General features: G+C 37.8%; 1 protein-coding gene across 1 annotated transcript in view; it reads right to left on the bottom strand.

Annotated features, from left to right (window-relative positions):
* Positions 1-11,847, bottom strand: part of stxbp5l (syntaxin binding protein 5L) — a gene marked incomplete at its 5' end in the record, with an annotated part of 82,513 nt that extends 70,666 nt beyond the window's left edge. Inside the window, 2 exons of the mRNA XM_015032560.1 lie at positions 6,559-6,659; positions 11,752-11,847. Of these exons, the coding sequence (XP_014888046.1) occupies positions 6,559-6,659; positions 11,752-11,847 (197 nt within the window). The remainder of the gene's footprint in view (positions 1-6,558; positions 6,660-11,751) is intronic.
* Between the last annotated feature and the right edge of the window lie 928 nt (positions 11,848-12,775).

The following is a 12,775-nucleotide window of genomic DNA, read 5'->3' as shown; positions in this document are numbered from 1 at the left end:
TGGGGAACAAAGGGTGGGACATTGACCAAGGGTCAGAAAATCAGACAGAAGGGTAAAAGTCTGTAAGTCAATAACATGACTGACAGTAGTTTTTACTGGTCCAGTTTTGTTGGTCTTTATTGTAATTACATCTATAAGAACCCACAAAAAAGCAAGTTTAACTCATTTCCTTTCAAATATAAACTAAATGGAACAAATCAGCCTTTAAAGGTAAATTATTATCACTTTCATTATTTTCAAAGTAGATGAAACATTTTTTAAAAACCATTAAAAAAAACCATGCAATTAAAAATCTGTTTAGTTTTTTGTTGGATTAAAAACAAAAGAAGTGATTGAGCACATTTTCTACAAAGACCATCTGGGAAGGAACTGTTGCTGAATTCTGTGAAAGTACAAATGCAGTACAAGTGTCTTTTGTCTGTACAACATGTTAGCTGATCTGCACTAAACGAACTCAGACTTGAGCTGGAGACTTCTCAATTCACTACTTTAGTCCTGGTGTATGCTACACTGATGCCAGAGTTTGACATTTCCAGCTGGACATCATTAAATGGTATCTTTCACCTGCCTTTTCAGTGACCTTGTGCTGGCAGTTTTTGTCTTCCATGCTTTTTTTCCCCCCCTCAAATTTCCTGATTTCAGTCAAGGATGCACAATTCTGGAGGTCAAAGCTACAAGCTTGAACAAAGGAACAAAACAAACAAACCAAAAAAAGTTGCCAAACCTCTAGGTCTATTTAATCAAAGAAACAACTACTGAATTAAAAAAAGTTAAACTTAACTTTACCTATATCATTCAAACACATCTTACGATGACTCATTTCCACAAGCCAAACCATGAGTCATTCTGTATCAAGGTTTTATTTAGAATACAAGTTTCATTGCCAGACGCTGCTTTTCCTCCTCTATATGTTGTCACTCCTACTGAGGACGTCTTATGCCATAAAAGCAGTACAGTCTTTCAACATTTATATTTTACATGCACCTCTCTACATGCATTTGTTAAAATTGTATGTTACTCTTCATTTCAGAGACACCAACTGCTCCACAAGTAATTTTCTCAAAGAGTTTAGTTTTAGATTTAAAAAGAAATAGACTTCACAAATATTTGACCATTTCAATGGGTTTAGCTCTTATAACAATCACTAATGTAGCTGTGGCTCCATAGGTGAAGTAAGTGTGAACCGTCACCCGGGTTTAAGTATTTCACAGCCTCCAACAGGTTATCTTTCTTCTTTCATATATCTTCCCTCTGGCTCTCACCAGCTTACCTGTCCCCATTAAAAAGAAGCATCGATATTCCAACAGCATGATGCCGTCAACATGTTTCACCATGAGGATGGAGTTTGGAAATATAGGATTTTGCAAAGGCCAGAACTTTCCTCCCCATGTTTACTTTGACAATTGCCCTCAGTCAGTTATAATGGATCCCAGTGGTCTATGATGATTTGGAAACCTGCAGTAATGGGTTTTGCATCATGACTTCCATATACATTCTATTGGGATCATATAAAGTCAGACACAGGCCTTTGTTGCTTATGTTTTTGATTACTATGTTTATTAAACAGAGTTGATAAAACAGTTATTCTGCCAATGAGTTGTATCATCTTCCCCATATAAAAAAAAGATCAGCAGACCGTTATACATGTCTATGCTGATTACTTTACAGAAGCCTAGGGGTGGAGTGTGTGTGTGTGTGTGTGTATGTACGTGCGTGTGGAAGCAGAAAGGGGGTGGGAGGGATGCTCATTGGGCTTCAGCCCAACATCCACTCACCCTGTGAGCAGTCGGATTATTTGATAAAAGACAAATGAGATGGCAGACAATTCAATAAGGATTTTAGGAGCTTAAGGTGATGACAATATCAGAACTGGCAGGGGGGGGGGGGGGCAGAATTTCCTTTTACAAAACAGAGGATTAGACAATCTTATGCCTTCTAGAAAATACAAATTTCTTACTTACTTTAAAAAGATTTTTCATGGTGTTCTTGAATTATTTTGAGTAATCCTGTTACATAAAAACAAGCCAGAGGGGACACTTCCAAAAGAATCAAGACTTTTAAACTTTACCGTTTCTAATTTACCTTGGAATGGGAACAATATTAATGTTAATAACATTTCTATGGTTCTCACCTTGGCTGTGGGTTCAGGTGAGGCCTTGTTGGCTCTGTTCACTACATCCTATAGTTAACCACATAGATCATTAACTCTCCTACAATGTTGTCCTCACTGTGTAACACCTCCAAAATGTTTTATTGTACTAGCATAGACATATACACACAATTTCTGAGAAATCAAACCTGAATTTTTCATATATTTAGTATTACATAATGATCTGTTTTTCTAATACGCTGGTATATCAGAAAACACACTAAAGGCTGAAGGTTTCATTAACACACACTCAAGGTACATGTGAAAAAGTGGCAGTTGGTCATTGTAAAGTACTGTGGGAGAGATGTGATGATGTGTCTCTTCCAAACTTGGACATTTTGTTAGAATAGATTTTAAGTTAAAAAAAAAATGGTGTTATCTTGAAGAAAACTGAAAATGGGTCATCACTGAAACTTTCAGTAAGATAATAATCCAAAATATCAAGCCACTCACTTGTGCTAGTAAAATACACAAAGTAGAGGAACAAGGTACCACAACTGGGTTAATAACAACCAAAGAAGACAGCTGCCTTTTGACTAGGCTCTGTGAGACCAGTTGAGAAGCAAATACCCTTAATGGAGTAAACAGATGTAGAGATTAAGTGGTTTGGTTGCATCACCCAGGGAATTGGCAACCTTGCCATCTGCTCTGCGTGACTTGTGACAACTGCTAAAGGAATCCCACAAAGACTTACTGTATCATTAACCAACAGACATGTGCCATGATGATGACTACATCAGCTAAAACAGCTCATTTTTGCTGAGAGGAACACAATAGAAACTGTCCTGTGTGTCATGTACTGCAAAAGTCAATTTTGTGTGGATTGTGCTCAGTTGCGTTTTCTTTTTTTTTTTTGACAGCAGCATGCCAGTCACTGGAGATTGCCAGGCACAAGCTGCTGGCAGACAGTTGTCACAAAACAATTCTTCAGACATTATTGTTTTGGGTCCCAGTAGGGTGTTAGGGTGCTAATTGTCAGAGGTTCAGCCCAGAGACACAGAGCTAACTGGAAAGGCGCTGCTCTGCCTCTAGTGGGTGACTCATGATGCCTTTTCCCTTCTTTTGTCTTAGATGGTGATTCAGTGCACCTCCGCTGTGAGCAAGTGGCTCTGCCTCCTACCATTTTGCACCAGAGCCAGGTCAAAGACATCTGATTTGATGGAAATCACTTCAGAAAATATTTACCACTGTATTAGAGAAGGTAGCTTATATGAATTGCATATCCACAGTGATGATCCCTAAATTGTTTTTCACAAATTAAAGCAGATCCTCGCCATTCATCTTTTAATCTGGACTTGCCATTATCTTCATGGAAGGTTATTCTCTGACCAAGTTTCAAATTTTTGCAGCCAATAGCATGTTTTCCTGAAGGATTGCTGATTATTTGGCTCAAGTCATCTTCCCATCAACTCTGACCAGCTTCCTTGTACTGTACTTCCTAAAAAGCCATGCCCCGGTTACCTTTCAAATAGAGGTGTCATAGTACACACAAATATTGATTACCTCAATTTTAATGTGATGTTTTTGTAGAACAGAAAAAAAAGCATAGACCAAATTATAGGTTTTGCCTTATGATCTAATAACAGAGATATGCTACCTATTCAGCATTGGAAATTGAAAAAAAATATATGATGCAATGGCTTGCCATACTTCCACATATTATGATGTAGTGCCAGAAAAAGTTTGTGGACTGCTAATCACAAAAATAACTCATAATGCATGTCATCATTATGAGTTATTTTTGCATCGCTGTTATTGTTGAGAACTTTAGAAATGTTATTTCTCTACCTTCATAATAAGGTATGAAGGTATGAAGATAGATTTAGACAATCTATCAAAGATAGAAAATTCAGATATGCTTGGGTAATTTATGTACCATGACAGTTAGGTATGAAAACATGAACCATTGCACCCCTGTAAGCACTGTTGGCAGAGTCAGTGATGACTTTGACTCTCAACACAGTCACAGTCTTCAAGAGCATCATGAAAGTGGCGTCATGAACTGAAAATGGATGTGTCTATCCAGGAGAGAACTACTCAATAAGAAAGTTGGTTGACCTTCAGAATGAAAAAGTTTCATATTTTGTTCTCTGTTGACATATAACATATTCTGTTGTGTGTCCAGGTTGGGAATTTGGTAAAATAAAAATAAAAAAAGTCACAAATAAGTACAAAAAACACGGGGAAAAAAACACTGAATATGTTGGCCATTCATTTTCTTTGCTCAATGCTAAAAAATTTTTGCAGCACATCTTTCTAAAGGTCACCTATTTTAAAATAATTCCAATAATCAGCAAACTGCTGTTAAGAGTTATTGGATTTTGAGAGCAGATTTCTTTGCTGAAAGAAATTCAACACCCACAGTGACTTTGTGACCCTGCACTCTGTTGAAAAAAAAATTGCATCCACTGTTCGACAAATTCAGCACCATTTTCATTAAATGTCCTTTCCTCTGACACAAGGACATACAGCAGCATTTCAAAGACATCAAAAGGTCTCTGGAACTGAAAAAAGTCAGAAAAAAACAACAACATTAGTGCATAAAAGCTGCACTATCCCAGAATGTTATCACCAACATTTTCCTGCATAACTGAGTTGCTTTTTTAGCTTGGTTAAGTAAACATGTTTCATAACCCATTTCATCGGTTCCTCTTTCACCAGATCAAGACTACCCTGTAATCTTTTTGCTGCTTCACCGGTCATCCTCCAACAATGCTCCGGTGTCGGTACGTCCAAAGCCGTTTCCTCACCATCTACACATTTTCTTCCCCGTTATCCTTCTCCTTCTAAGTCTTTACTTTTACTTTTAAGCTCCTTGTGGTTTTACTGGTTGTGAAGGCTGTAGCATAAAGTTACCAATTAATTCTGTTTTTCACCTCAGCTTCCCTGCAAAGCATTGCCACCAATTCCACACTTTTCTTTCCAATAAATCTAATTTATATAAACTTCTACCAAATTTTTGAGTAAAGAATTATCAAATAAAATTATGGACCATCACAAATTGGTCAATGTCAATTTGACACCCAGGATAGTGTGGCCTTTAGGATCAGAGTTGATATTCACCCAAGAAGACCTAAACCAGACCCTCCATGGACTAAACGACAGGCTGAACAGTTTTTATTTTTATTGTGCCGTCCTATTATGATATTTAGGAGACCGTAAAACGCTTACACAAAACAATGAGAACAGCTTGATAATTGGAGGCTGTTGGATGTTTTGTAGTTTCAAGTGGGTTAATTTTATGTTTGTAGATGAAAACCTTGGATGATAAAAGATTATGAAAAGAGAATTGAGTTAATGTTTAACAGTGGGAACAGAGACCAGGCTGCTACCGTAAGGTGAAGGCGGAGAGTGCTCACATTAAGCTGCTATAAATTGACTGACTCATAAAAAAAAAAATCAGGGATTAAATCCCGTGCATATTGACTTTCACATGAGAGGATACTTCATATTCAGAAGGTGAGAGGAGGTTTGACATTTAAATCTTGAAAGACACGTTTGCTTTAGATGCAAGGTGAGCAGGTTTTAGAAACTTCATCTCAGATGAAGAAAAACCAAAGTTATTTAAAGACAAACAAAGTAGGTCACAGTAAAAGCTTTACTTGTATGCCTTCTTTAAATTTAAATCATAAAAAGGTTTTGATCGTTTTGACTAATCTGTAAGGATTCTGCAATGGTTTTGTATTTTAGCATTACATGTGTAACCTTATATCTTGGGTAAAAGTAACACAGCAGCAACATCCTCTCTCTATTACCCTCATGACCCTGCAGAGATATCAGGCATAACAGCATCTGAAATAAACTCTTACAGGAACTTTAGGGCAAAACTTTGCTCCTCTGTAGGAGGAGAAAGCCACTCAGTTCTATCACACAGCGAAAAAAAATCCCTGGCAGAACCACCACGTTTACAAAGTTGCACATTTGACCCTTAATAATAAATCAAATTGAAGTCATGCACCACCATGCACAGAATGACCAGGCTGCCATTACCAATATATATTTTTTTGTTTGGTTTTTGCTCTACAATCTCTCCTACATGAAGGCAGTGTGCAGCACTCAGGTAAAAATGGTTTCATGTGGTTCCAGGGTTAAAATGCAAAAACAACTCTGGGGTTTTGTCACTACCATGCCTGTATGGGCCATATCTCTCAGAGTCAAACCTAAAATCATTCATTTGGCCACAGCAGCAAGACTGGTAGAATAATCTTCTGGTACAGCATGATGGGTACGGACAGGTCAGCTGTGTAATGGGAGTCAGATCAGAAGAAGTCTTTGGCCACTGGACTGAATTACTCAGACAGGTACGTTCCTTTTTCACAAAGTGTAAGGTGTGGCGTGTGTGTTCACTCAGTGTTGGTATCTGTGTGTGCAGATCAGGTGTCTGTCAATCAAGCTGAATTTCTGCGTACCTCTCTCTGTTGAATTTGAGTGAATGCAAGACTGCCGGTCGTCTCTGGCGCAGATTCCACAGGTGTAGTGTGTCGTCTGCACAGGCTGTGACCAGCGCCCCCTGAAAGAAAAAGAGAAGACATTTTAGCAGAAAAGAAATTTGACTTATGAAAGAATTTGGTTTGCTTGAAGTGAGGTTCTGTTAGTCATTATGAGTAATAATTCCAATAATTGTAGTAGACACAATGCTACTTTGATATAAGTGGAAAAGTGAAGAAATCCTCAAGGTGAAAGGATGTCAGATGGACATGATGTTTAGCCCAGTTTAAAGATTTAAGCTAAAGCTGGAAATGTTGGTATTTATGGGATGCAATGCTGTGTCAGTAACTACCAGCCATCTAAAACGTTCACTATTGTTAAATATGTATCCATTTGATTGCTCCAACCCAGGTTGAGTATCTATGTAACCTTGAGTTGGTATCTGATTGTCGGTCTCTTGGGGTTACTTCTAAACAACTCCAAAACCTGTAAAAGAACAGGAATCTAGAATCCAGGGGTCTTACAACTTCTAGATGGGTCTCAGCTTCAACAAACCTGAGTCCTATAATGAGGTCATTAGCAGGACTCTGGAGAACTTGACTGCATACTGAGGAGCTAATTAAGCCATTTGATTTAAGAAAGCTGAACCAGGGGCACATCTAAAAGCTGCAGAAAACCGGACCTCAAGCCCTGGATTTGAGGGTCCCTGTTTGAACTTTGCTCCGCTGACCACCTAAAGAAAACTGATGAGACAGATTGATAGCTGGCAGAGGTAGCCAACATGAGTGTTTGTGACTCCATAGATACTATGATGGTGCATACCTTATGTTTAGCATTTGGACTGTTTCTAGAAGCATTAGAGATCAGATGGAAATGCAAAAACATGCAAAAAGATAATTTTGCATAAACACTAGTGATTCACTAAGATTGTGATCTCAAAATGTAATAAAGCTACAAAGCAATAAAAAACTAGTGGTTACCACAATGTAAAAAAAAAAACAACCAGATTCCCCTTTAATTTAGATTTGCATCACAGTAAATCATCACTTAGTGCTGCTCTCTTCTCAGGTAGTAAACATCATATCAGAAAATCCTGACAGCCTTTAAACCTGGAACTGGAACAGATTTTAACATTTTTTTTTTGGATGTCATTCACAGCTCCAAGCTCCAACCCTATAATGGAGCATGGCATGACACCCAGCGGAAACTGTTACTAGCTCATTGTTGTCCTCTTCAGTTTACAATTTCGTTTTGCAAAAACGTTCCCCAGAATTTTCCTTTTGGAATTTTTCACATGAAACAAAGAAACTGTGCTTCAAGAGCTCATGTTTAGGTTGTTGGTGTTTAGCTTTATATGATAGTTAATTCATTCACACTCACCTTTCAAAACAAACAAACAAAAAAAGACTGCTACAGGATGCTAAAAGTAACACTAAGGAAATGTGCAGCACATTTAAAGATCAGTGACTCTAGTGTTTTTTAAGATAATATATATAACCTGCAATGAGAAAAGATCCAAATAATGCAGCTAGTATCTCCAGAACATCTAGATTATTGTTTTTCTGACAGATCACAGTTTGTGGTGTCCAACAGTTGTGCAAATGAGAAAACAGCAGCACCGTATATGCAACAGTTTCTCCTCAGACCACAGAAATAAGATATCCAGCACAACTTTGAGTTCTTTCAGCTACAGAAATACTCAAATGACTTTGCAGTCAGTCACATTTTAGAGGGAATGAAAAGAATCAGAACACATATTTGATCTTAAAAGAAAACGTTATCGCCAAGATATGAAGCATGAAGGCAAAGAGCAGAGTCTTCTTTTATTTTATTTTATTTTTTATAACTCATCTCTTATCAGTCCCCGGTAGAGAGATTTTTATTTTTATTTTTATTTTTTACCCCTAATCTTTTGGGTCTGCATCGTTGCTCAAAGAAACAGAACAAACAGACAAAAACAGCTTGCTTTGTCATTGGTACTCCCCCACAACCTGTAGTTCTGGTTATATAAATAAGAGTGGTGTCCAAGCTGCTTAGCATAATGGACCGCAATACCTGCCACATCCTTCAGCTCTGCTACATCAAGAACGTTGGAGGTAATACCACTCTGCATTAATTTCCTTTTTAATTCTACAGAGGAAATGCACAATCCAGTTTCCTTGTCCTGTTTCTTCTAATCATGTATATTATATTTGCAATTACAATAAAATTTCCCTTTGGGAGCAGGCATGGATTTGTTTGACTCCACTGCATTCAAGAGTAAAAAAAAAGAAAAATGCAATTAGGCCAGCAAATATTTACAGGATCTGCACTAAGCAAAGAAGTGAAATGACACATCATACTGGAGAAAACACTGGTGTCAGCCCAACATCTGAAGAAAATTGAGATTACAGTTGAATTCCCACTGAGGCTGTGCCTGCAGAGCATCGCCGTAAAGACTGGAGCCCAGGGAGAATTAGCTTTAGATTACAAACCTAATCACAGGATTAAGGACTGTAATGTTGCATGGACTGCTTCCAACTGATTTCCACATTGGTGACATATCCCACTGATTCTCCAAATCCATTATTGTATGGGAAGCAGAAAAGAAGTTTAACAATAACTTGTTAAAATTGTTTTTAAGAAGATTATTTACTTACACCTATCCACCAAAAATACAAGTACTACTACAGTACTGAACGTCTTTCCCTCCTGACTGTTTACTTTGTTTTTCCTGGTGTTCATAGTTCTTTCAAAGATTTTTGTGAAATACAACTACGGTTATAGAAAATAGCCTTCCCCTTTTTCTATATACAGAATGATTTGGATGCTAGCAAGTTCAGAAAATTAACTTGTTTGTATAACTTTACCTTACCAACAGCTTTCCATTCAAAGCGACTCATTTTCTTTTCTGCATCTCATGTAATTGCTCCCCTGGGGTTGGATTAAAGCTGTTCTGCATTGAAGGAATTAGTCATTTCCAATTACGGCAAAATGGATTTGTCAAATGGATGTGCAAACTTTCAGAGAGAAAATGTCTTTCGAGTGGCATTATCCGCATAGCTGAGGGTCTGCTTGAGGTGTACTTTTCTTAGGAAAATTTTGAATGCATACAGTCAAATCAACATCCTGCAATGTGGTTCGACATTAGGAATGATCCAAATTACTTTTGGAAAAGAGTTCTAGTTTCAATGCACTCCTTTTTAGATGTTTAGCCAACATATTGATTCTCAGCGATTCCCGGTCTCAATACATTTAATCAGTATATTCAGAATTAATCTTTGAAATGTTCCTGTGAGCCATAACCACATTATGCAAAGAAGACAAGAGTGTATGGATTCGAAGAAGGTGCAAAACCATCTCAAAGAAAATATGTCAGGCAGGAGAACAAGAACATGAGCAGCTGACAGGGCACAATCTACCTGACTGCCAGTGTGTAATTATTGTGATGGCAACAAAAAGAAAGGTGAGCAGCTACATGGATGGTGCATGTATGCTTACAGCAATATTATAATGAGCAGCAAAACCAGAAAACTATACAGCTTATATATACTGTATGTGTATTTATGATGGCCTACACCATCTTGTGTCAAACGGCTGACTTCATGGATTGAGAGAGAGCTTCTAAAGGTCACAGTGTGCTCTATCCTAACAGAAAGTTGGGTGGAAGGAAACAGTATAACATAGCATGGTAAGGAAAGTTTGTGTATATGGTAGCATTTCTTAAATCCACCTGAGACCAAAATGCTGGTCAATGTGCATTGTTTCAACAAGACGTGCTCCGTTGCTCTTCTCCACAGACTTGAGTGCTTAGATTTTCACACGCAATGTCACACCCACATCCAAAGTCACTACCTGTCAGAGAGCACACAAACTACTCTCTCTTCTTTTACCATCCATCTCAATTGGCCACAGACGCATCACAAGCAGGCCAGTGAGTGATGAAGGAGAAGGCAAAATATACCCTCTATAAAGAAAGGGTGAAGATTACAGCAGAATGAAAAAGCAGAAAAAAATAGAGATACATTTTACGTACAAACCAGAATCTGATTGCTACTGGACAAGAATTGTCCTTAACGAGCTTACGGCAGATTGTTCTGCTTTTGAGCAAATGTTTGTCAATATGATTCTTTTGAAGGCTAGTTCATTGTACACAGATCTGGCATAACAATGTGACTACCCACAAGGCAAGTGAGTAACACTATTTATCTCTTTATTCCTGCTCCTGCTGGGGTGGATATACGCTTGAGTACAAAACTGTGATTGGAAGAAGAACGAATCAGAGTCGTTCTATAACATCAGTGTTTAAGTGGTGTTCCCAGTCTGCAGTGGATAAAGTTTATCAAAAGTGGTCCAAATGGAAGAACAGCTATGAACCGACGGCAGGATGACTGTCTACTGATGCATGTGGTGTTTAAACACTTTTAGTTGGATAACAAAGCAAAAATGGTTCAGGTGTTTCCTGGGGAGCACAACAAGTTTTAGGTGGTGGCCTGATGGACAACCAAGAAATATTAAACTTAAAGGATTTAAAGAATCTACTGCTAGTACACCACGCCCTTTTCTAGAAAAGAAAATAAGTTGTAAGAAAAACGCATCATCATTCATAACATTGCAACAGCGCTTTGCAAAAACAAAACCAAGCTCAGTAGAATGTATCATCCCACACCAGCTCATCTGTAGAACAGTTTCATGAATTATCACTTAAAATGTCGTCTGCATAAACTTGGCTTAGAGCAAGGACGTTTTTATTTTACATTCCAGATACGTCTGTCAAACTATGGCTCCAAAGACTCAATGGCAACTGAAGAACCTGATGCGTCACATTCAAAATTTTGAATCTGTTCATGCAGCATGGTAAAAAAAACAAAAACCTCATGCTAGTGCTGTGCAAAACAGAAACTCAGTGGTGAAAGGGATTGCTATTAATCATCAACGAATATTACCAACATTTCCTTTCAAATGAAGCATTTTTCTAAATTATGCTTTTTTCAGGCTCTCTAATAAGGTTTCACACCAAACCCACCTGAAGTATTCTGCTCACGTTTGTGTGCCAACAAAATGAATACTGTCCACACACACCTTGAGGTTTATGGATAAGACAAATAGGACTCACGGCTTGTATCATATGTTTGTAAGAAAAAATGACTAAAAATCATAAATTTTTGAATACATTCTCACAGATTCAGGCTTACCTCATTGATGAGGAACTGAAGTTGAAGAACAGCTGCTCCGCTCTCATGTTGACAGTAGCAGTCCACCCCTGGTCGGCCCAGTCTGACGGCACCAAAGAGTCAAGGACTATTATGTTGTAATATTCGCTTAAGAAATCACAGAAGCCTGTTTCAGCACTTCCAAAAAAAAAACAAAAAAAAAAGAAAGAAAAGACAAAATCAGCTTTACTGATTAAAGCACTTCACGTGTAAATTGTAACAAATTTTCATATGGAGGTACACCATAGCTGTGTTGAGAGAATGCCGTTTCCTGAAAGTTGCTCTGGCTTTTTACAATGTTTTGTTTTCAAACAGTACATTTTTGTATTCACAGTAAACTCACAGCTGTTTGCAAAAAACTGAATTTTATAGATGATAATTACCTTTAAGGAAACAACTTGCAGGAATTATCCATATTTGATCCTTTTTATTTGCCAACTGATCCTCCATTTTCTGTATTTCACATTTTAAACCTTCTTAAAAGTTTAAAGTGTTCCTTCCTCCATTTCTTAGAAAAGATGTTCTTTAGACTTTATTGTCCAGTGAGGCTGCAACAGTCCAAGGCAAACAATAGTCTGATAACAACCATATTTTCTCATGAGGAGATAATCTAGGCCAGATAAAAACCTGAGCCTCATCTATTAGCTCGGGGGGTTGGGGATGTCTCAGAAACCTTAATTCAGAAAGGAAAAATACATCAAACTGTGATGCATGTTGGAAGGGAAATATAATAGTATGATGTATGGGAACGTTTTACCTGCACCTGCTCTCTGTGTGCTCCTGCCGTCTGTCTGGTTCACCGAGAACAAAATATTAGATTGATTCCTTTTTTTAGTTTCACTCAAATACAGGAACCTGTGTCTGCACACCCTGACAGTATATACACATTTAGTTTTAGGTCTGAAGCTTAGAACTGTTGGCCTTTCTGTGCCATTAGTTGATATGAAGCAGCACCAAAATGTGGTTGTAATTTCTGGCTTTATTGTTGGAAAAGGCGTTCTAGTCT

This window comes from Poecilia latipinna, unplaced genomic scaffold, assembly GCF_001443285.1.
Source record: "Poecilia latipinna isolate Pla-1442-1.1 unplaced genomic scaffold, P_latipinna-1.0 Scaffold245, whole genome shotgun sequence".
Taxonomy (NCBI): Eukaryota; Metazoa; Chordata; class Actinopteri; order Cyprinodontiformes; family Poeciliidae; genus Poecilia; species Poecilia latipinna.
This window is presented reverse-complemented; position numbering and strand designations above follow the sequence as displayed.